Here is a 24,141-nt window from a genome sequence, read left to right on the forward strand (position 1 = left end):
TCTCCTTTTCATGTTCTGATCCTGTCAATGGTAAGACTTATGAAGACCACTAAATCAAACATATTAGTTAGGCCCCTTTCACACATCAGTTTTTTGCCATCAGTCGCAATCCGTCGAATTTTGAAAAAAACTGATCCATCGCAGATTGTGAAAAACTGATGCGACGGTTCCTTTTTGTCGCCGGATCCGACTAGCTAATCCGGCTAATTAGTGTCATGCAGCTGCAGTGCAGTACAGCGCAACCTTCACCAGGGGGAGCTTTACAGGGAAGCGAGACTGCGCACACTGAGCAGCTGGACAGATGCCACCTAGTGGCAAGAGAGTAGTCAGAAAAAGCCGAGTCAGGACACAAGATAACACGTCAGTACAAAAAGGATTTAAACAGAAAGGATAGTCAGGACGTAGCAATAGATCAGTAAACCAGGATGAGCAAAATATGGTACAATAGGGACAAATCCAAACAGAGTCGATAGCCAAGCCAAAAGGTCAGAATCAGAGAATCAAGCAGAACAGACAAACGCAGGGAAAGGGCAGACAGAGGGAGATAACAGACACAGGACAAGTCAGGGTTCACAGCAGGACAAACCAAGGGCTTCCAGAGTCAGGTTCACAAGCCAAAGGCAGAACTATAGCTGACACTGCCAGCAAGATTCATGGGAGCTAAATAGCAAACCTGAACCCAGAATGAGGCAGAGAAAAGTTAACCCTTGACATGATCCGTCCAAAAAAGGGCAGACACTAATAAACCCTGGAACGGATCATGACAATTAGATCCTAAAAAATTGGAGCATGCTCATTTTAAAAAAAATCAGAATCCGTCGCCATAAGCTTTCATTCTAGCAAACGACGGACGGCGACGGCTGTCCGTTTTTCCGCCGGACGCAAAAAACGTCACTATGTCCGTTGTCTCCAGCCTCCAGACACACAATTTTCGACGGATCCGGCGAACGATGGATGAAATGTGAGGATTTCCGTCGCAATCTGTCGCTAATACAAGTCTATGAGAAAAAACTGATCCAGCGGCATCAGTCGCCGGATCCTTTTTTTCAAAATTCGACGGATTGCAACTGATAGCAAAAAACTGATGTGTGAAAGGGGCCTTATCTTAAGCCCTCATAACTTTAGGTAGATGATTGCCAAATGATGATTCAGCCCATTGGTCGTCTTGCAGCCATCTCGCCCGACTCTTCCATACACTTCCCAGCTGGTGGATCATCTCTACGGGAACAAAACAATTGGCACTCTGAATTCGGATCCTTAACTTTTAGACAAACTTGATGGTAGACGCTGATCAATTGTGTATGTGGGCCTTTACTCTTATTAAATCTGTCTAGGTAACTTCATTAATATTAACCCAATTCGCTCAAGATTACTGATACTAACTGCATTTATCAGTGTAATTTCATGTATGGATAGCCATGATATTTCTCATAATCAGTACAGCTCCATAATCACAGATAAAATTAGTTCCAGTGGTTAGGTCGACTATTGTCACTTTATCATGGGTTTATTTTATATGATAGTAAGAGGCAAAGTCAGTTCACATGTCATAGGTGGTCGTTTTAAATATCTATTATGTAATAAACTGTGTTTCCTACATATGTTAAAAACGGTAGCATTTGGGTCTCTGCACGCTGCCCTGCTCCCCGCACTCCCTCCTCTTTCTCCTGCTGCTCATGCCCGGGGTCTACACGTGGCTCGCAGATCCCCGGGCACTGTGTTTAGGGCATGCGCGTGGTCCCGCCTTCTTAAAGGGACAGTGTGCACCATCCTAAAGTGTCCCCAGACCTGATGGGAGGTACCTGTGCAACGTTGTTAGTCTGTTTCTAAAACACGCTTGCTAGTTCTCAGGTCCCAGAGCTTGTATCCCGGTACACCTGCCTGTCTATCAGCCATGTCTGCCAACACCTGTCTGCCAAAATACTAGTTTTGCTTGCCAGTACCTGCCTGCCTGTGTGTCTGTTGTGCCAGACACCATACCAGCCAACACTTGCCAAATCTACCGTTCCTGGACATTTCTGCCTCCTGTCCCTTGGGGGTCAGCTGTCACCTACCCGAGGTCAGTCCTGGAGTTGCTCCTGATTCTGCCTTCTTCATCCCTCTTTGGATCGCGGTATCATCAGCCACCGAGCACCCGAGGTCATACTTGATGAGCCACGTAGGTGAGTATATTAATTCACTCACAGTACATTACATGCGCATATCCACAAATACATTTCTAACCTTTCAAAAACAATATCAGTCTAATATAGCCACCTTTCTTTTCATTAATGGTCATAACCCTTCCATCCATGGAGTCTGTCTTTTTCCTAATCTCTTAACAATTGACTTTTTGGACAGCACCAACTACAGCCTCCTAGACACTGCTCAAAGAGGTGTACTTTTTTCTTTGCTGTTTATCTCCCATTTAAGAAGGGCCCACAAGTTCTCAGTAAGGTTTAGGTCAGGATCAGTTGAGGCGGCTATGTAATTATTATTTCATCTTTAAGGTCTTTACTGGCTAGCATTTGATGCATGTAATGGAGCATTGTTCTGCATAAAAATAAGATATAAAAAAAATCAGACTTTTTCATGATTTTGAGTTCAAGTCGCTGTCCGTCATCTTGTTCACTGCGGTCTAATCCCAACTCAATTAACTATCTGATCCCTAGTGAATGCAAGCTGTACTATATCCCTATCAACTGTATGGTTTATGGTCCCTTTAATGGACAGACCTCCTGCATTCCCAGGGACGGCCATAGGCATAGTCTGTAGGAGAACCGAGCATACAACACCGGCCATAGGGATAAAATATAACATAAATTTTTGTCACACAAATAACACATATAAAACTCAGCAGCATCATCACAACCCCCTTGTTGCCACAATGTGTTCTTCAACCCAGCCTCTACCTTTCAATCACACAGTGATATTTTAGCAATTTCAAGAGTTTCAGGAATGTTGCTCATTTTACTGCAACTGGAAGAAGACACTTCTACTTAAATCCTCTGTGTTCTTTTTGTTGTTTAGTGAACTAGCTTTCTTGCTAGCACTACTATGCATAATATTCCATATGTATGAAGTCACAGAAATTCTAATTTATATGAAACCATATATGTTTGGATAATGTTTGCCAAACCCACCAATTTCAAAGCGACTAATTGGCTATCTAATACATAGTCTTCCATAACATAAAATGCACAGCCCATAGTCATCCATGTAGTATAATGCACAGTCCATAGTCATTCATATAGTATAATGCACAGTCCATAATCATCCATATACTGTAGTATAATGCACCCCATAGTCATTCATAAAATATAATGCACCCCCAATAGTCATCCACCAAGTATAATGCACCCCCATAGTCATTTATAAAGTGTAATTCAACCTATAGTCATTCATAAAGTATAGTGCACCACCTTAGTCATCCATAAAGTATAATGCAACCCATAGCCATCCATAAAGTATAATGCACCCCATAATCATCCATAAAGCATAATGCAACCCATAGCCATCCATAAAGTATAATGCACCCCATAATCATCCATAAAGTATAATGCACCCCCTTAGTTATCCATAAAGTGTAATGCACCCCATAGTCATCCATGTACAAGTATGGCCACTGATGTAAAAAAACTTCCATTTGTTCTCCACCACACGGCATCCTCTTGTGAAGCCCCATCACATGCACGCTGACTACAGCTGCTGGCCTCTGATTGACCGGCAGTGTGTATTGTGGTGTGAGGACCCGATGTGGCCGTGTGCCCCAATACGCGTCACCTGGATGTGCATCTCAGGATGCATGTCCAGTTGACGTTTCAGATGGCATTGGTGGGCCCCTGACCCACGGTTGGAACGCCCCTGCTCATAAACAAAATCTTATAAACAATATCTTATTATTTGGAGGTCAAAAGATATAGAAGAGAGTGCATTTTGCTCACTAGTGCTAGAGTGGCACAACCATAAAGTTTATCATAAAGCATTAAGCGTTTTTTTTATTGATTTGGACAATTTTTGTGATTAAATGTGCAATCTGTTGACCACATGGACAGTAAACTGACTGGATATACATTTGTCTGGACGAGCTCTAAGTCTAACATACAGGAGGAAGTTGCTCTGAATTGAATAATATCTGGCATGTCTACTGAAATCTTGTTTGATGTTTCAGAGAGTACAGTACCCTGCCCACCAGTAAAAACACTGGCAGCACAGAGATAAAGGTTCAGTGCCGTATTGTACATTGACCTCAGGTGTGCAAAGGAGATTACGGTAGCTAGAACAGATTGAAATATGGATTTATATGCACAAATCCTAAATCCTGCTTTCCTGACGAGTGTGTATTAGCCGCAGCACAATAGTATGCTATTTGTCCTGCATTAAACCCATCTAAGAGTGGATTGAAGGGAACCTGTCACCCCCCCAGGCGTTTGTAACTAAAAGAGCCAACTTTTGCAGCACTAATGATGCATTCTGACAAGGTGGCTCTTTTAGTTATTGGTGCTGTAACTTCAGAAATAATCCATTTTATAATTTGTCCTAAATACCTTGAATCAGTCCTGGAGGCATGTCTTTCCCCCCTGCTGCAAACGCCTCTTGGCGCCGGGCGCCTCCTCCTCAGTGCTGTTTTCAAACGAGCCGGCGCCTGCACTCTTTTCTCATGCCTTGGGCATGCGCAGTGAGCGCTGCCCGTCCTCTGTCCTCATTTGCAGTCTAGCCGACTACGCCTGTGCGGCCGCCCTGCCCGAGATCCCGCCCCACAGTGTCTTCTGATTTATTCTCACTGCGGGGCTGGGATTCCTGTGCATGTGCAGTGCATATCTTTGCCTCTCACTCATCTCCCTCCGCCTTCTTCAGACTGTGTGGCGTCAGCTGATCCCTAACCGCATGCCACGGCATGCCACTTTTTACTGACAAGAGATCAGGTTTTGACTGCAGAGGACAATTCTGCAAAATGCAATATGTGAATATAGCCTAAGTGCCCATTTTGAAACACAATGTACAATGACTCCCACTTTCAGATCTATGTCAAGTACCCCAAAAAAGGACAACTGGGAAACATGGGAATGCCATTAAATAGTTTACAACTTCAATCTCAAGCCACATTCATTTATCACAATTTTCAGATTGCTGATTGTCTTCTATTAATTTCATTCTTTTGAGTAATGCAATACTTAACATATCTAAATGATATACAGGTGCATCTCAATAAATTAGAATATCATCAAAAAGTTGATTTATTTCAATTCTTCAGTACAAAAAGTGAAACTCATATATTATATAGAGTCGTTACAAACAGAGTGATCTATTTCAAGTGTTTATTTCTGTTAATGTTGATGATTATGGCTTACAGCCAATGAAAACCCAAAACTCAATATCTCAGCAAATTAGAATAATTAACAAGAAACACCTGCAAAGGCTTCCCAAGCCTTTAAAAAGGTCCCTTAGTCTGTTTCAGTAGGCTCCTCAATCATGGGGAGGACAGCTGACTTGTCAGATGTCCAGAAGGCAGTCATTGACACACTCCACAAGGAGGGTAAGCCACAAAAGGTCATTGCTAAAGAAGCTGGCTGTTCCAAGCATATTAATAAAAAGTTGAGTGGAAGGAAAAAGTGTGGTAGAAAAAGGTGCACAAGCAACCGGGATAACAGCAGCCTTGAAAGGATTGTTAAGAAAAGGCCATTCAAAAATTTAGTGGAGATTCACAAGGAGTGGACTGCTGCTGGAGTCACTGCTTCAAGAACCACCACACACAAACATTTCAGGACATGGGCTACAAGTGTCGCATTCCTTGTGTCAAGCCACTCATGACCAATAGACAATGCCAGAAGCGTCTTACCTGGGCCAACGAGAAATAAAACTGGACTGTTGCTCAGTGGTTCAAGGTGTTGTTTTCAGATGAAAGTAAATTTTGCACTTCGTTTTGAAATCAAGGTCCCAGAGTCTGGAGGAAGAGTGGGGTGGCAGACAATCCAAGCTGCTTGAGGTCTACTGTGAAGTTACCACAATCAGTGATGGTTTGGGGAGCCATGTCAGCTGCTGGTGTAGGTCCACTGTGTTTTATCAAGACCAAAATCATCACAGCCATCTACCAGGAAATTTTAGAGCACTTCATGCTTCCCCTCTGCGGACAAGCTTTTTGGAGATGGAGATTTCATTCTTCAGTAGGGCTTGACACCTGTCCACACTGCCAAAAGTACCAATACCTGATTTAAAAACAACAGTATCACTGTGCTTAATTGTCCAGCAAACACGCATGACCTTATCCCCATAGAGAATCTATGGGATATTGTCAAGAGAAAGATGAGAGCATGCAGACGAGCTGAAGGCTGCTATCAAACCAACCTGAGCTTCCATAACACCTCAGCAGTGCCACAGTCTGATCGCCTCCATGCCATGCTGCATTTATGCAGTAATTGATGCAAAAGGAGCCCCGACCAAGTATTTAGTGTATTTACTGAACATACATTTCAGTAGCCCAACATTTTGGATTTCAAAATCATTTTTCAAGCAGGTGTTATAAAGTGTTCTAATTTACTGATATAATAACTTTTGGGTTTTCATTGGCTGTAAGCCATAATCATGAACATTAACAGAAATAAACACTTGAAATAGATCACTCTGTTTGTAATGACTCTATATAAAAGTTTCACTTTTTGTATTGAAGAACAAAATTAAATTAACTTTTTGATGATAATCCTAATTTATTGAGATGCACTTATATATACAATTTTCTTGATCTCTAGCGTAGTCAACTTAGTTAATTATTCTGAACAGCTTGTTAATCAATTGGCTAACCAATTATATCATGTTGGTACATTTATGCAAATATATATATTTACAATTCAACAATTGGAGAATAATTGGGTATATTTACTATAGATATATTTTATACAGTGTATCATTTGTTTCCAGATATATTGAACTATGTTTACATGTTACAGAAAATTTCTGTTGTGGTTTTCATTGGCTGGAAGCCAACATCATGAACATTAACAGAAATAAACACTTGAAATAGATTACTCTGTTTGTAATGACTCTATATAAAAGTTTCACTTTTTGTATTGAAGTACTGAAATAAATTAACTTTTTAATGATAATTGTAATTTATTGAGCTGCACTTATATATACAATTTTCTTTATCTCTAGCGTAGTAAACTTAGTCAATTATTCTGTACAGCTTGTTAATCAAATGGCTAACCAATGATATCATGCTGGTACATTTATACAAATATATATATATATATATTTACAATTCAACAATTGGAGAATAATTGGGTATATTTACTATAGACGTATTTTATACAGTGTATCATTTTTTTCCAGATATATTGAGCTATGTTTACATGTTACAGAAAATTTCTGTTGTGGATTTCTTTAGAAATCTGTGATGAATCCATAATTCTGTAACACATGCAGATTTTGTTACGGATTTGGCGACAGATTTCTCCCTGCTCCATTTGCTAGGGTGAATAGGGTGAAAACTGCAATGAAAATCCGCATAATAAATAGCATGCTGCACATTTGAAATCCGCACCATATTTTCTCTTTCGTGCAGCTTTTTTCCACAATATAGGACTCGGATTTTGAAGAACCCATTAACATTACTTGCTTTGCTGCAAATTTGCTGTGTGGAAGCTACACTGCAAATCATCAACGTGTGAACTTGGCCTAACTGTACCAAATGTAACAATATTGAAAATGTATAACTGAACATATCACGTAAGACAAGTTAAAAAATTAGAAACATAGTATTTAATGTAATTGTGGTTTCTTTAGGTCTTTCAAGTTGCTTATGTAATCATCAAAGCTGCAAATTCTCCAAGGCCTGGGAACTGGATCCTAGAGCGCTCCCTGGATGGGATTGAATTTATGCCCTGGCAATATTATGCAATTAGTGACACAGAGTGTCTGACTCGTTACAATGTGACACCGAGACTTGGGCCACCAACATACAAGAGAGATAATGAAGTGATCTGCACATCGTATTATTCAAGACTCGTGCCACTGGAGCATGGAGAGGTAGGTTTTTAATGTATTTATTACGGTGTCTTTTTTGGTCTCTTCCAAGAAATTCTGAAATTAGATTGTGTAATAAATTTCATGACAAACACTGAAATCTGTATCTCAATGGCAACTTCATTGTAATCTACAGCAGATTGTTTGTCCTAAAAAATATTTTTCACTTTATGTAGTGGTCTCTGAATAAAGCTGTGACTTCAGATCTGTAAGGAGGATCTGTAGGGAATTCATGTGCTGCTGTGTCACGGCAGTAAGTCGCATGCCTCCTCAGCACCCCTCTAGTCACCGTCCAGTTTCTCCTTGCGTCAGGCCACTCCGTTGAGTCTGTTTCTTGCAGCTCTGTTGCATCTGCTTGTGACATTCATTTTGACTTAAGGGGCGTGGCAGGTTTCTGCAGGAATTAAACCCTGCTGTGTCCTGCAGAGATTAGGTTCCCTGGCCTATCCCATGCTAGCAGGGTCTTTATTAGACAGCGCCTTCTACCTCTCCTTGCCAGAACATTGGTGCCTATCCTGTTAGCATCCGTTTATGCATGTCTCCATAGTCTGTATCCCATTAGCAAAAGGCTTGTTTATTGTCCCATCTGACCTCTCCTACCTTTACTGATACTGTGCTGCCTGCCCTGACCTTATACCGTCTGACTACACCTCTGTCTTGCCCTTCTGTACCTCGTTCCTGTGACTCTGACCTTCCAGTCAGCTGCTGTAGATCTGGGGCCTACTCTGGTGTGATACCTGGTGACTACCGATGAAAAAAAGCCTATCCTCACCATCAGAGGCTCCTTTGATTATCTGGTAGTCACTTAGTTACGCCCCTCCAGGGTAAGTCCTTGGCGTATTTGGGTCCACACCCACTAGCGTTTCATGCTGTATGGGTTCCAGGTGAATGATCCCATGAAGATGTTGTCTCATGAAGAATACCCCTGCCCATATGTCCTATTAAGGTTTTGAATATCAGAGAGGTTTCTTGCTTGGATCTCCTTCTAGAAGCCAGAACAGTGAAATACACTAAGAGTAGATAGTGGCCATGTATTAAATGGACGGCCATCTTTTATCTAAAAGGGTCACATGTACATTTCCTTTGCAAAAGGAGAAAAGTCTTGTTGTTTCTTCTGTCAAAATTATCTATAGCTTTAATCTGAAAGTGATCGTCTCTGATCAGTTCATCTAGCACTGCTTATTTCACTTTATTATTGTTTGGTTCAACAGAGTTTTTTGTGGATTTGTAATAGAAATATTGGGCAGATTTTCTATTGCAAATTGCTGCATATTCGTTAAGAGTTTTGGAAAGTACCTAGGAAAGGGTCTAGATTTCTTAGCAACGTGCCAGATGTTTGGTACAAAATAATGGCATAACGTAAGCCGACCATGAAATGTTGTAACCCCGTAAGAGGCACCGAATCTATGACAAAGCTTGCACTGCTGCAGCAAATAAGGCATGCTTTATGGCCGCCTCTAAATTTATGCTCTCTTTATTAGAGACTGGATTAGTAAATATTCCTCACTGTGTTGAAAGATTCCTGCTGAGGGGAAAGCACAGAGCAATTAAGGTGATAGTCATGGAGGTCATGTGTAGGTGTTAAGGTACTATTTGAAAATGTCAGTGCTTGGCTTTGATGCTCTCACAATTGTTCTTCTATTAGTGTTTGGCAACAACTTTGATTTCTAGTTTGGAGGTGTAAAACTTGTTAAGGAATGTCCTAAGTTTGCAGATTTCTTGCATTTGTTTTTCTGTGGATCTTAATTCAGAAACTTTGTAACAGGCTTCTTAAAGATCTTAATCGTGGGTCTGGTTTATTTTCTTTCGCATGTTGTTTTAATTTAATCCTATAATTCTGAAAACTCTATGGCACATCTCAAAATTATAATTGATAAAAAAAGTTAATATGAATTGATTTAAAAACAATTGTATGAATGTTTATGCTTAAAGCGTGGGTGGGCAATTTGTTTCCTGAAGGGGTCACATGAGATAACTTGACTGTTGTGGACGGCCGAATCAATAGGCTAAAATTAATTCTGCTCAATATTAATACCAACATATTAATTATAATTATTTTATATTAATATTAATTGTAGAATTTAATATTGAGCAGAATTAGCCCCCCTATATAGCCTCCCCCAATATACAGTATTATCCCTACACAGTCCCTTTTTATACAGTGTGACTCCCCACACAGTACTCTACATACAGTGAACCCACACATAGCCTCCCTATATAGTATAACCCCCCCACAGAGTCCCCCTATATACAGCATGAGCCCCCATGCAGTCTCCTTTTATACAGTATGGTCCCCCATACAATCCCTCTATATACAGCATGAACCCCCACATAGCCCTCCTATATGTGCATGGTGCAGCCCGTTGGCCACTGTTTTCAGACTTTCAGCTGTCTCAGTCTGCTGGCCAGACTGGGAGATCCAGAGGGCCGGATGTGGCCTGAGGACCACAGTTTGCCCAGGTCTAGCTTAAAGGGCCTCTATTTCTAGAATATGATCATTATTCTCCTCGTAGCTCTTTTAGAGGAGGCATTGGCTTCCTATGTTGGGTATTATGGGCACGCCCGACAATACCAGACAAAGCCCATAGACAAGAGTAAGGCTGTTTTGGGGTTAAAAAAGACTTCTCTCATCTCATAGAATCAACATCTAAACACTATTTGTCTTCACAGTGTAACCATAATGCTGTTTTCTCCATCAACCTAGATCCACACTTCATTGATCAATGGAAGACCAAGTTCTGATGATCCTTCTCCGACTTTGCTGGATTTTACTTCTGCCAAATATATCCGCCTTCGCCTGCAACGTATTAGAACTCTAAATGCAGATCTTATGACCCTCAGCCATGGGAACTTGAGAGATGTGGACCCTATAGTAACCAGAAGAGTAAGTGTAAATGAAACCTGGAGTCTGGGCATTAAATGCAAGGCTGCAAACAAGACTAAAAGAAAGAAATATAGTATGCCACATTTCATAAAGTACTTTTATGGCCCATGTTTGTATCTTACTCATCCGGTGCTTTTTTATTTCTATATTTTTAGAAATTATACCTTTTGCTTTGTTTCATCTTTCAGTACTATTACTCTGTCAAAGACATTTCGGTTGGAGGAATGTGTATTTGTTATGGGCATGCTCGTAGCTGCCCTTGGGATGAAGTTACAAAAGTAAGTCGTTGTTCGGAAGTGTGATATTCTATATTTATTAATATTAATTTTAAAGGGGCTTTCCACTAACTTAATATTGATGACTTATTATTAAGGCCCAATCAGACGGGTGTAATTAGGGGCAGTGCATACAGTATATATGTATATACTGTATATATAAAATATAGGTGTGTGTATGTGTATATATATATATATATATATATATATATATATATATATATGCATATATGTATACACACACAAATGTTTACGTGTATATATAGTACACAGTGTATGGCAGTATTGTGGACCTGACATGATGGCGTTACGTTTCGCGCCTGTCACATTACATTCCTTCCCCGGTGACATGAGAACATTATTTCAATCTCAATAGAATTTAACTAACAAAAACTAGATTTCATTTCCCGTATGTGGAATGTGAGTCAGTATATAAAAGAGGCTTCATTTTGAATTCCTTTTTTTCATGCAGAAACTCCAGTGTCAGTGTGAACGTAACACTTGTGGCGAGAGCTGTAACGAGTGTTGCCCTGGTTACCACCAGAATCCTTGGCGACCTGGCACCATTTCCATCGGCAATCAATGTGAGAGTAAGTAGAGTTTCTCCTCCGTAGTCAGAGAGTTCGCTGGCCTCATTGGAGATACAGTAATGATGTTTATACTTACGTTCTATTTTGCTCTTATGTACAGAGTGTAACTGCCATAATAAAGCCGAAGATTGTTACTATGACCAGACCGTGGCTGATCACAATATGAGCTTGAACGTTCGTGACCAATATATTGGAGGAGGAGTTTGTGTGAACTGTTCTCAGTTTACGGCCGGGATCAATTGTGAAACTTGTATTGAAGGCTACTTTAGGCCACACGAGGTAAGATCACGGCACACACAATGTCTGGCCTTGTTATTAGGTCATTTGCATATACTTTAAATGCCCATGTACTATCATTTGGCCAACACTGTGCATAAAAGCTTAAAATATGGTCAATGGTTCACCTCTTGTACTGATCAACCACCTACAAGGATGCGACCAGAGTGACTTTAAAGGGAATCTGTCAGCAGGTTTTTGCTACCTCATCTGAGAGCATCATAATGTAAGAAAGGAGACCTTGATTCCACTGATGTATCACACAGAGATTTTACATGTAGCAGAGCTCAGAAAGCTAACCCCGCCCACACCAGCCTCTCTACGAACATTGTCTACTGAGAGTAAGCTGCTTATCACAAGAGAGGGCGTGGTCAGAACAGGGCTCACATGCACTGTAGTCTGCACAGTGATAATCTCCTGGTGATAAAACATTAATTGTATAGAAACGACAGCACACAGCCTAATAGGCAACATATCACTGGAATCGATGTTTCAGGCCCTACCTCGTGCTCGTCTCAGATTACATAGCAAAAACCTGCTGACAGATACCATTTAAGGCTGGGGTCACATTAGCGTATAGCATCTGATGCAAGAGCTTCGGATTCAAAATGCTAATGACAGTCGGCTTAAACTCTGCTTCGAGTGTGAGTCAAGTGTCATCTTACTGTGATCCGATCCTCTTGCATGCAAGAATCAGATCACAGGTGAAGAGAAGGAGAGATAGGACTGCCTGTGATAGATGAGTACAGGGATCACTGATCTTCAGCAGTCCAATAGTCAATGAATGGAGCTCCATTTTAACAAGAACTTGGCTATTCTTTTGAAGAATAAACATTGTTTTATTTTTTATTTAATAAATCAATAGTACAAATGAAAATAAGCAACTTTGTAATATATCTTGTTAGCTACATTTGCTTATTTCTTTTCCTGGATTGATCTTTTATTCTCCATTCATTGTTAAAATGCATAAAATCTGTCTTCAGTGGAGACAGAGTTTTAAAAATCTGGGAAATTACAGTTCATGGTTAGAAAACTCTATGGTGGGGGCAGAGGCCGACGCTAACATTCTGCGGCAGGTTCTCCTGAAAGAACAGTTAGAACTTTATAAGCAATAGCAATCATATTCTATCTAAGTGGAAAATCTGGTTTACTGTAGACACATTTTACCCGTGAACTGAGAATTTTGAGAGTGAATGATTACTTCAGGATAAGAAACAAACCGATTTCTCTAATAAAACATATTACAAAGTTTCTTATTTTTCACATGTACTATTGATTTATGAAAAATCAAATAAAATGATGATTACTCTTTAAGTCATAGTTAACTACCCCAAAATTTAGTGTTGCCCCCTAAGTGCATTCTATAAATGTATGCGTGGATAGTGACCTTTACAGTTAGTGGCCCACAAAGTTCCCAAGATCAAGTAATGCCATATACATGGTAAACGGTCCCTTATAAATGTGTACACCCCCCAAAGATTGTATATGACAGCATGTGCCCTCCACTCACTCCTTTAAAAGTCTAATATCTCCCACTCACATTTCTGAGGGTTGTGTATGGTGACTGTAGCCTCCACACCCCCTTTACCCCAACCTCTAGTCAAGCTGAGAATATATTAATCATTTCCTCTGGCTCCTGTACATCTCATATGGTCAAATGGATCTCCAGTTGATTTCTGATGCCAAAAGTTGTCGGGGACTTTTCAGAAAAATTTGATTAGAAGAGCTCATGTAATTGGGTAAGCACATTCTTATCTTCTCCTGCTAGTGCTTGCTGGTTGTTCTGATTGGAGGAGCAACATGCAGAATCTACGAATCAGAGATGTCTTGCAAACAGAAAAGAAAAGGGGGTATTTTTTGTCTCCCTCATGCCGTGCCGTCTGTGCATTCACCGCTCCCTCTTCCGGACAGGTATCCATTTTACTTGGAAGTCCAGGGGCGGTAAATGGCTAATGAAGAAAAAAAAATCATAGTTATTTTATTAGTAAAAGTCGGCACTCCCCTACCTTGTGATACGCCACTGTTGTGAACTGTGTTTCTAGGCTCCCTCTGGTGGTCACTAACGGTATTGTGTTAGGTATGTCTTGTTGCAGGCCTGAGCTCCAGCTGTGTCGTTAAGCAGCGGGTGTTTCCTATTTGAGTCTCCTCTGGACTCAGTCTCTTGCCTGGCATCGTTGTATCCAGACCTATTTGGTCTCCTCCGGATTCCTTTCAGTCTGCCTCATGCAAGAAAAGCTAAGTCTGTTTTGTACAATTTGGATCGTTTGCATTATTCAGTGTTTCTGTCCAGCTTGCTTTACATTTGATTTTTGACTCGCTGGAAGCTCTAGGGGGCTGATATTCTCCCTCCACACCGTCAGTCGGTGTGGGGGTTCTTGAATGTTCAGCGTGGATGTTTTGTAGGGTTTTCTGCTAACCGCATAGTCCACTATCTATTTTCTGCTATCTAGACTATTGGGCCTCACTTTGCTGAATCTAGTTCATCTCTACGTTTGTGTTTTCCTCTTGCCTCACCGTTATTATTTGTTGGGGGCTTTCTATATCTTTGGGGTTCAATTTCTCTGGAGGCAAGCGAGGTCTTATTTTTTCCCTCTAGGGGTAGTCAGTTCTCCGGCTGGCTCGAGACGTCTAGAACCAACGTAGGCACGTTCACCGGCTACTTTTAGTTGTTTGTGTCAGGATCAGGTATGCGGTTAGCCCAGTTTCCACCTCCCTAGAGCAGTATTTATATTTTTGCTATCTTGCCGGAATATCAGAGATCCTCTGCCATTGGGATCATAACAGAATGCCAGGCCAAAAGAAAATGTTTAATGCATCGCAGAAGCGGGATTAAAAAGAAGTTCTGAGTTTTTTGTTTTGTTTTTTTTTTTTGCTGCAGTTTGCCTAGCTTCTTCCATCCCCTTTTTCTCTGAGTGGCTGAAACTCTGCTGCAGATATGAGTGTCCAGACTCTGACTTCTAGTGTGGATCAGCTTGCTGCTAGGGTGCAAAGCATTCAGGATTTTGTTATCCATAGCCCTATGTCTGAACCAAAAATTCCTATTCCTGAGCCGTTTTTTGGAGCTAGATCTAAATTCCTGAATTTTAGGAATAATTGTAAATTGTTTCTGTCTCTGAAACCTCGTTCCTCTGGTGATTTCGCTCAGCAAGTTAAGATTGTTATTTCCTTCTTGCGCGGCGACCCTCAGGATTGGGCCTTCTCTCTGGCGCCAGGAGATCCTGCATTGGTGAATGTTGATGCGTTTTTTCTGGCACTTGGTTTGCTTTATGAGGAGCCTAATCTTGAAAATCAGGCTGAAAAAATGTTGCTGGTTATCTCTCAGGGTCAGTACGAAGCTGAGGTATATTGCCAAAAATTTCGGAAATGGTCTGTGCTTACTCAATGGAATGAGTGTGCACTGGCCGCAAATTTCAGAAATGGTCTTTCTGAAGCCATTAAAGATGTGATGGTGGGGTTTCCTATCCCTACAGGTCTAAATGATTCAATGGCTCTAACCATTCAAATTGATCGACGTTTGCGGGAGCGCAAATCTGATAATCCTTTGGCGGTGCTGTCTGAACGGTCACCTGATTCTATGCAATGTGACAGAATTCTGACCAGAGCCGAGCGACAAAATCATAGACGTCAAAATGGGTTGTGTTTCTACTGTGGTGATTCAACACATGTTATCTCAGCATGCTCTAAACGTTTAAAGAAAAAAGTTAATCCTGTCGCCATTGGTACTTTTCAGCCTAAGTTTATTTTGTCTGTGACTTTAATTTGTTCATTATCTTCTTACTCAGTTATGGCTTTTGTGGATTCTGGTGCTGCTTTAAGTCTGATGGATTTGTCGTTTGCCAAGCGCTGCGGTTTTGTCCTGGAGCCTTTGGAAAATCCTATTCCTCTTAGAGGAATTGATTCTACGCCATTGGCAGAGAATAAACCTCAGTATTGGACGCAGGTGACCATGTGAATGACTCCTGTACATCAGGAGGTGATTCGTTTTCTGGTACTGCATAAAATGCATGATGTTGTCGTTTTGGGTCTGCCATGGTTACAGGCCCATAATCCAGTCTTAGATTGGAAAGCTATGACTGTGTCTAGTTGGGGGTGTCAGGGGATTCATGGCGATTCTCCATTGGTGTCTATTGCTTCTTCTACTCCTTCTGAGATCCCTGAGTTTTTGTCAGACTTTCAGGATGTATTTAATGAGGCCAGGTGCAGTGCCCTTCCTCCTCATAGGGACTGTGATTGTGCTATAGATTTGATTCCTGGTAGTAAGTTTCCTAAGGGACGACTCTTTAATTTATCTGTGCCAGAGCACGCCGCGATGCGGAGTTATATAAAGGAGTCTTTGGTGAAGGGACATATTCGCCCATCCTCGTCCCCTCTTGGTGCAGGATTCTTTTTTGTGGGCAAGAAAGACGGGTCTCTGAGACCTTGTATTGATTATCATCTTCTGAATAAGATCACTGTTAAATTTCAGTATCCTTTGCCATTGTTGTCTGATTTGTTTGCTCGGATTAAGGGATCCAGTTGGTTCACCAAGATAGATCTACGTGGTGCGTATAACCTTGTGCGCATTAAGCAGGGAGATGAAAGGAAAACAGCGTTTAATACGCCCGAGGGTCATTTTGAGTACCTGGTGATGCCTTTCGGATTATCTAATGCTCCTTCTGTGTTTCAGTCCTTCATGCATGACATCTTCCGGAAATATCTGGATAAATTTATGATTATTTATCTGGATGATATTTTGGTTTTTTCTGATGATTGGGAGTCCCATGTGAACCAGGTCAGGATGGTGTTTCAGGTTTTGCGGGAGAATGCTCTATTTGTGAAGGGCTCAAAATGTATCTTTGGGGTACAGAAGGTTTCTTTTTTGGGTTTTATTTTTTCCCCTTCTACTGTGGAGATGGACCCAGTTAAGGTCCGTGCCATTCATGACTGGACTCAGCCAACATCTGTTAAGAGCCTGCAGAAGTTCTTGGGCTTTGCTAATTTTTACCGTCGTTTTATCGCTAATTTCTCCAGCGTGGTTAAACCTTTGACGGATATGACCAAGAAGGGTTCTGATGTTGCGAATTGGTCTCCTGCGGCCGTGGAGGCCTTTCGGGAGCTGAAGCGTCGGTTTACTTCAGCGCCAGTCTTGTGCCAGCCGGATGTCTCTCTTCCCTTCCAGGTTGAAGTTGATGCTTCTGAAATTGGTGCAGGGGCTGTTTTGTCGCAAAAAAGTTCTGATGGCTCCGTGATGAAGCCATGCGCCTTCTTTTCAAGGAAATTTTCACCTGCTGAGCGGAACTACGATGTTGGTAATCGGGAGTTGTTGGCCATGAAGTGGGCATTTGAGGAGTGGCGTCATTGGCTCGAGGGAGCTAGACATTGTGTGGTGGTCTTGACTGATCATAAAAATCTGATTTACCTCGAGTCTGCCAAGCGCCTGAATCCTAGACAGGCCCGTTGGTCGTTGTTTTTCTCCCGTTTTGACTTTGTGGTCTCGTACCTGCCTGGTTCGAAGAATGTGAAGGCTGATGCACTTTCTAGGAGTTTTGTGCCTGATTCTCCCGGAGTCTTTGAGCCGGCTGGTATTCTCAGAGAGGGAGTAATTTTGTCTGCCATTTCCCCAGATTTGCGACGAGGGCTGCAAAAATTTCAGGCTGATAGGCCTGATCGTTGTCCACCAGAGAGATTGTTTGTTCCTGATGGATGGACCAACAGAGTTATTTCTGAGGTTCATTCTTCGGTGTTGGCGGGACATCCTGGGATTTTCGGTACCAGAGATTTGGTGGCCAGGTCCTTTTGGTGGCCTTCCTTGTCGCGGGATGTGCGTTCTTTTGTGCAGTCCTGTGGGATTTGTGCTTGGGCTAAGCCTTGCTGTTCTCGTGCCAGCGGGTTGCTTTTGCCCTTGCCTATCCCAAAGAGGCATTGGACGCACATTTCCATGGATTTCATTTCGGATCTTCCGGTGTCTCGGAAGATGTCTGTCATCTGGGTGGTGTGCGATTGTTTTTCTAAAATGGTCCATTTGGTGCCCTTGCCTAAGTTGCCTTCCTCCTCTGATTTGGTTCCTTTGTTCTTTCAGAATGTGGTTCGTTTGCATGGCATCCCTGAGAATATTGTATCTGACAGAGGATCCCAGTTTGTGTCCAGATTCTGGCGATCCTTTTGTGCTAAGATGGGTATTGATTTGTCTTTTTCGTCGGCTTTTCATCCTCAGACTAATGGCCAGACCGAGCGAACTAATCATACGCTAGAGACTTATTTCAGATGTTTTGTTTCTGCTGATCAGGACGACTGGGTTACCTTTTTGCCACTGGCCGAGTTTGCCCTTAATAATCGGGCTAGTTCTGCCACCTTGGTTTCACCCTTTTTCTGCAACTCTGGTTTTCATCCTCGTTTCTCCTCGGGTCAGGTTGAGCCTTCTGACTGTCCTGGGGTTGATTCTGTGGTGGATAGGTTGCAGCGGATTTGGAACCATGTGGTGGACAATTTGAAATTGTCACAAGACAAGGCCCAGCGGTTTGCCAACCGCCGCCGCGGTGTGGGTCCCCGACTTCGTGTTGGGGATTTGGTTTGGTTGTCTTCTCGGCATGTTCCTTTGAAAGTCTCCTCTCCTAAGTTCAAGCCTCGCTTTATCGGTCCTTATAAGATTTTGGAAATCCTTAACCCGGTGTCTTTTCGCTTGGACCTTCCAGCGTCTTTTGCTATTCATAATGTGTTCCATAGGTCCTTGTTGCGGCGGTACGTGGTGCCTATGGTTCCTGCTGTTGAGCCTCCTGCCCCGGTTTTGGTTGAGGGCGAGTTGGAGTACGTGGTGGAGAAGATTCTGGATTCTCGTATCTCTAGACGGAAACTCCAGTATTTATTTAAGTGGAAGGGCTATGATCAGGAGGATAATTCCTGGGTTGTCGCCTCTGATGTTCGTGCGGCTGATTTGGTTCATGCCTTTCACGCTGCTCATCCTGATCGCCCTGGGGGTCTTGGTGAGGGTTCGGTGACCCCTCCTCAAGGGGGGGGTACTGTTGTGAACTGTGTTTCTGGGCTCCCTCTGGTGGTCACTAACGGTATTGTGTTAGGTATGTCTTGTTGCAGGCCTGAGCTCCAGCTGTGTCGTTAAGCAGCGGGTGTTTCCTATTTGAGTCTCCTCTGGACTCAGTCTCTTGCCTGGCATCGTTGTATCCAGACCTATTTGGTCTCCTCCAGATTCCTTTCAGTCTGCCTCATGCAAGAAAAGCTAAGTCTGTTTTGTACAATTTGGATCGTTTGCATTATTCAGTGTTTCTGTCCAGCTTGCTTTACATTTGATTTTTGACTCGCTGGAAGCTCTAGGGGGCTGATATTCTCCCTCCACACCGTCAGTCGGTGTGGGGGTTCTTGAATGTTCAGCGTGGATGTTTTGTAGGGTTTTCTGCTAACCGCATAGTCCACTATCTATTTTCTGCTATCTAGACTATTGGGCCTCACTTTGCTGAATCTAGTTCATCTCTACGTTTGTGTTTTCCTCTTGCCTCACCGTTATTATTTGTTGGGGGCTTTCTATATCTTTGGGGTTCAATTTCTCTGGAGGCAAGCGAGGTCTTATTTTTTCCCTCTAGGGGTAGTCAGTTCTCCGGCTGGCTCGAGACGTCTAGAACCAACGTAGGCACGTTCACCAGCTACTTTTAGTTGTTTGTGTCAGGATCAGGTATGCGGTTAGCCCAGTTTCCACCTCCCTAGAGCAGTATTTATATTTTTGCTATCTTGCCGGAATATCAGAGATCCTCTGCCATTGGGATCATAACACGCCACCCTATGCACTGGACCTCTAGTGCCTAGTGGAAGTACACCCCTGTTTAGGGATGCAAGCTACCATTGGCTAATACCAGCAGATAGGTTAATGGTTAAACGTGTCACCTAAAGCTATTTCCACAGACATGATATTCAATCCCATCCAATGACCTACAATTTAATAGAGGGTCTTTGAATTGTAGTGAAAAGGGAGAAAGGGAAAAATATAGGCAGCTAGCCCAATAGGTAAATAGTAAAGCTATTATGTAAATGATCATCAGAGCACCATGTCAAAAGAGCTATACTTCAAAGAATATGAGACCCTTCCCGTTGGCAAGAAGACTTCCACGCCCTTTTACACATATATTTTACGGTTGCTGATTTGCCCCAACAGGTGTCGCCTTACGCAGATCATCCTTGCCATCCTTGCGAGTGTGACTCCTTTGGATCGGTTAGTCCTAGCTGTGTGGTTGATGATAAGCATGCCAAACCAGGTATGATATTACTGTATGACCATTTTTTATACGTTCTCGTGCTGTAAACAAATGGACATTGTCATATTTCATTGATTGGCATGTGTCTTAATGTGTCATGTGAAGTCTTCATGTTGACTGTACTCACAATTTATCTTTGCCTTGTTAGAGAATATATAGATGTTCAGGAATATTTCATTCGCAATCATCAGTGGTAACTCAATATTTTCATGGAAAATCGTTAAAAAAGCCACTTCAAGTATGACAGATGGTGCAATGCTCCACCGAGTATTAAGGCTAAGTGCACACGTTGCAGAATTGCCGCGGAAATTTCCGCAGCAATTCTGCAACTCCTGCCGCGGGAATATCGCATGCAGAATTGGCATGCATATTCCCGCAGAAAACTAGCGTTTTGCAAGCATAATTAGCCTGCAGAATGCTAGTGTTTTCCAAGCGATCTGTAGCATCGCTTGGAAAACTGATTGACAGGTTGGTCACACTTGTCAAACATAGTGTTTGACAAGTGTGACCAGCTTTTTACTATTGATGCAGCCTATGCAGCATCAATAGTAAAAGATAGAATGTTAAAAATAATAAAAAAAAATGGTTATACTCACCTTCTGCAGACAGCCGATCTCCTCAGCGGCTTCCGTTCCTATAGATGGTGTGTGTGCAGGACCTTCGATGACGTCACGGTCACGTGACCGCGACGTCATCGCGGTCATCGCAGGTCCTTCACACACACCATCTATAGGAACGGAAGCGGCCACGTGCACCGCTGAGAGGCGGGAAGACTCCGGGGCCATCAGAGGGTGAGTATATCACGATTTTTTATTTTAATTATTATTATTTTTTTAACAATTACGTATATGGTGCCCAGTCCGTGGAGGAGAGTCTCCTCTCCTCCAACCTGGGTACCAACCGCACATGATCTGCTTACTTCCCGCATGGTGGGCATAGCCCCATGCGTGAAGTAAGCAGATCAATGCATTCCTAGGTGTGCGGAATCCCCGCGATTCCGCAAATTTAATGAACATGCTGCGTTTTTTTCTGGAATGCGATTCCGCTCAGGAAAACAGCGCAGCATGTGCACAAAAAATGCGGATTGCATTCTATTAAATAGGATGCTTAATTTGAGCGTTTTTTTTGCGGTTTTATAGCGTTTTTATAGCGAAAAACCGGGAAAAAACGTGAATGGTTAAAGTCTCCAAGCTATGTGCTTCATTCTATTGTGATTTGACAGTGATAGTAACAGTGTTAGATCCTTGGTGCATCTCGTGCATATTAGTTAGTACCTGTAGCTGCTACCAGCTGGGGAGCCATATACAGGGAACATTGCACTCCACATATTGACTTGCATGGCCAATTATCAGTTATCAGTATAGATGAGTCAGATACTGTCATGGTACTGTAATCCATGTGTTTTGCATTATAAAGGTGTTCTTCCAGGGAAATGCCAGTGCAAAGAGGGATACACAGGCACAAAATGTGATCAGTGTGAGTTTGGATACAAGGGATACCCACACTGTGTGCGCTGCAACTGCAGTCTAATAGGAAGCGTGAATGATGACCCTTGTGCAGAACAGTGTATATGTAAGGTGAGTGTAAATGACAGACTCCTGATTTTATAACAGGCCTTTTTCTACAATTTTGTTTATTCTCTGTTGGTTTCTTTGGTAAAGCCTTTTGGTTGTCATCAGTGGTGTAACTAGAGTCCAATGGGCACCAGTGTAAAATTTGCATGTGACCCGCCACCTCCTCCCCCCATGTTAGTCATATGTATGGGCCCTTGTACCATTCTAAATCCCATAAGGACATACGAGTTGCATCCCCTCCCCCATTATGTCCGACATCTTGGGCTCCTTCCTGATATATACAATTATGTCTGTCATCCTGGACCCATCCTACTATAACACTTAAACAACAGAATATAACTCCAAGTAAATCAAACTTCTGTGAAATCAAACTGTAAACTTAGGAAGCAACACTGTTTGACAATCAATTTCACATGCTGTTGTGCAAATGGAATAGACAACAGATGGAAATTATTGGCAATTATCAAGACACACTCAATAAAGGAGTGATTCTGCAGGTGGGGACCACAGACCACATATCGGTACCAGTGCCTTCTGGCTGGTGTTTTGGTCACTTTTGAATGTTGGTTGTGCTTTCACACTCGTGGTAGCATGAGACGGACTCTACATCCCACACAAGTGGCTCAGGTAGTGCAGCTCATCCAGAATGGCACATCAATTCGACCTGTGGCAAGAAGGTTTGCTGTGTCTGTCAGCGTAGTGTCCAGATGCTGGAGGCGCTACCAGGAGACAGGCCAGTACACCAGGAGATGTGGAGGGGGCTGTAGGAGGGCAAGAACACAGCAGCAGGACAGCTACCTCAGCTTTTGTACAAGGAGGAACAGGAGGAGCACTGCCAGAGCCCTGTAAACTGACCTCCAGCAGGCCACAAATGTGAGGATGGTCTGAGTGCCTGACGTCCACAGATGGGGGTTGTGTTCACAGCCCAAAACCATGCAGGACGCTTGGCATTTGCCACAGAACACCAGGATTGGCAAATTTGCCACTGGCACCCTGTTCTCTTCACAGCTGAAAGCAGGTTCACACTGAGCACATGTGACAGACGTGACAAAGTCTGGAGACGCTGTGGAGAGCGATCTACTGCCTACAACATCCTTCAGCATGACCGGTTTGGTAGTGGGTCAGTAATGGTGTGGGGTGGCATTTCTTTGGAGGTCCACACAGCCCTCCATGTGCTCGCCAGAGGTAGCCTGACTGCCATTAGGTACCGAGATGAGATCCTCAGACCCCTTGTGAGACCATTTGCTGGTGCGGTTGGCCCTGGGTTCCTCCTAATGCAGGACAATGCCAGACCTCATGTGGCTGGAGTGTGTCAGCAGTTCCTGCAAGATGAAGGCATTGAATCTATGGACTGGCCCACCCTTTCTCCAGACCTGAATCTGATTGAACACATCTGGGACATCATGTCTTGCACCATCCACCAACTTCACACTGCACCACAGACTGTCCAGGAGTTGACGTATGCTTTAGTCCAGGTCTGGGAAGAGATCCCTCAGGAGACCATCTGCCGCCTCATCAGGAGCATGCCCAGGTGTTGTAGGGAGGTCATACAGGCACGTGGAGGCCACACACACTACTGAGCATCATTTTCTTGTCTTGAGGCATTTCCACTGAAGTTGGATCAGCCTGTTACTTCATTTTCCACTTTGATTTTGAGCCTCATTCCAACTCTAGACCCCTGTGGGATATTAGTTGTAATTTACATTGATAATTTTTAGGTTTTATTGTTCTCAACACATTCCACTATGCAATGAATAAAGATTTTCAACTGGAATATTTCATTCAGTGATATCTAGGATGTGGGATATTAGTGTTCCTTTTATTTTTTTGTGCAATGTATATACACTGTATATGCCCTCCATCTTTGTACATATGTTCCCCATCCTGGTATATACTGTATATCCCCCATCCTGGTATATACATCCCTTAATCTGAGCCCTATCCTAGTACTGTATATATGTCCCCCATTCTGCTGCTGTTCTTTAATGCATAGAAAAAAATTAAATGATTAAGGCTCTGTGCACACGCTGCGGATTTTTCTGCGGATCGCGGGTCTGCAGCAGTTTCCCATGAGTTTATAGTACAATGAAAACCTATGGGAAACCGAAAACGCTGTGCCCATGCTGCGGAAAAACTGCGCGGAAACGCAGCGGTTTACATTCCGCAGCATGTCAATTCTTTGTGCGGAATCCGCAGCGGTTTTACACCTGCTCCATAATAGAAAACCGCAGGTGTAAAACCGCAGTGGAATCCACACAAAAACCGCGGTAAATCCGCGTTAAATCCGTGATAAATCTGCAGGGAAAA

General features: G+C 42.6%; 1 protein-coding gene across 1 annotated transcript in view; it reads left to right on the forward strand.

The window, feature by feature from the left end:
• Nucleotides 1-24,141, forward strand: part of LAMA1 (laminin subunit alpha 1) — a 236,431-nt gene that overhangs the window by 81,064 nt on the left and 131,226 nt on the right. Inside the window, exons 4-10 of the mRNA XM_077270228.1 lie at nucleotides 7,759-8,001; nucleotides 10,703-10,882; nucleotides 11,071-11,160; nucleotides 11,630-11,747; nucleotides 11,848-12,026; nucleotides 20,161-20,260; nucleotides 21,677-21,837. Of these exons, the coding sequence (XP_077126343.1) occupies nucleotides 7,759-8,001; nucleotides 10,703-10,882; nucleotides 11,071-11,160; nucleotides 11,630-11,747; nucleotides 11,848-12,026; nucleotides 20,161-20,260; nucleotides 21,677-21,837 (1,071 nt within the window). The remainder of the gene's footprint in view (nucleotides 1-7,758; nucleotides 8,002-10,702; nucleotides 10,883-11,070; nucleotides 11,161-11,629; nucleotides 11,748-11,847; nucleotides 12,027-20,160; nucleotides 20,261-21,676; nucleotides 21,838-24,141) is intronic.

The sequence above is a fragment of the Ranitomeya variabilis genome, chromosome 6 (genome assembly GCF_051348905.1).
Source record: "Ranitomeya variabilis isolate aRanVar5 chromosome 6, aRanVar5.hap1, whole genome shotgun sequence".
NCBI classification, from domain to species: Eukaryota; Metazoa; Chordata; class Amphibia; order Anura; family Dendrobatidae; genus Ranitomeya; species Ranitomeya variabilis.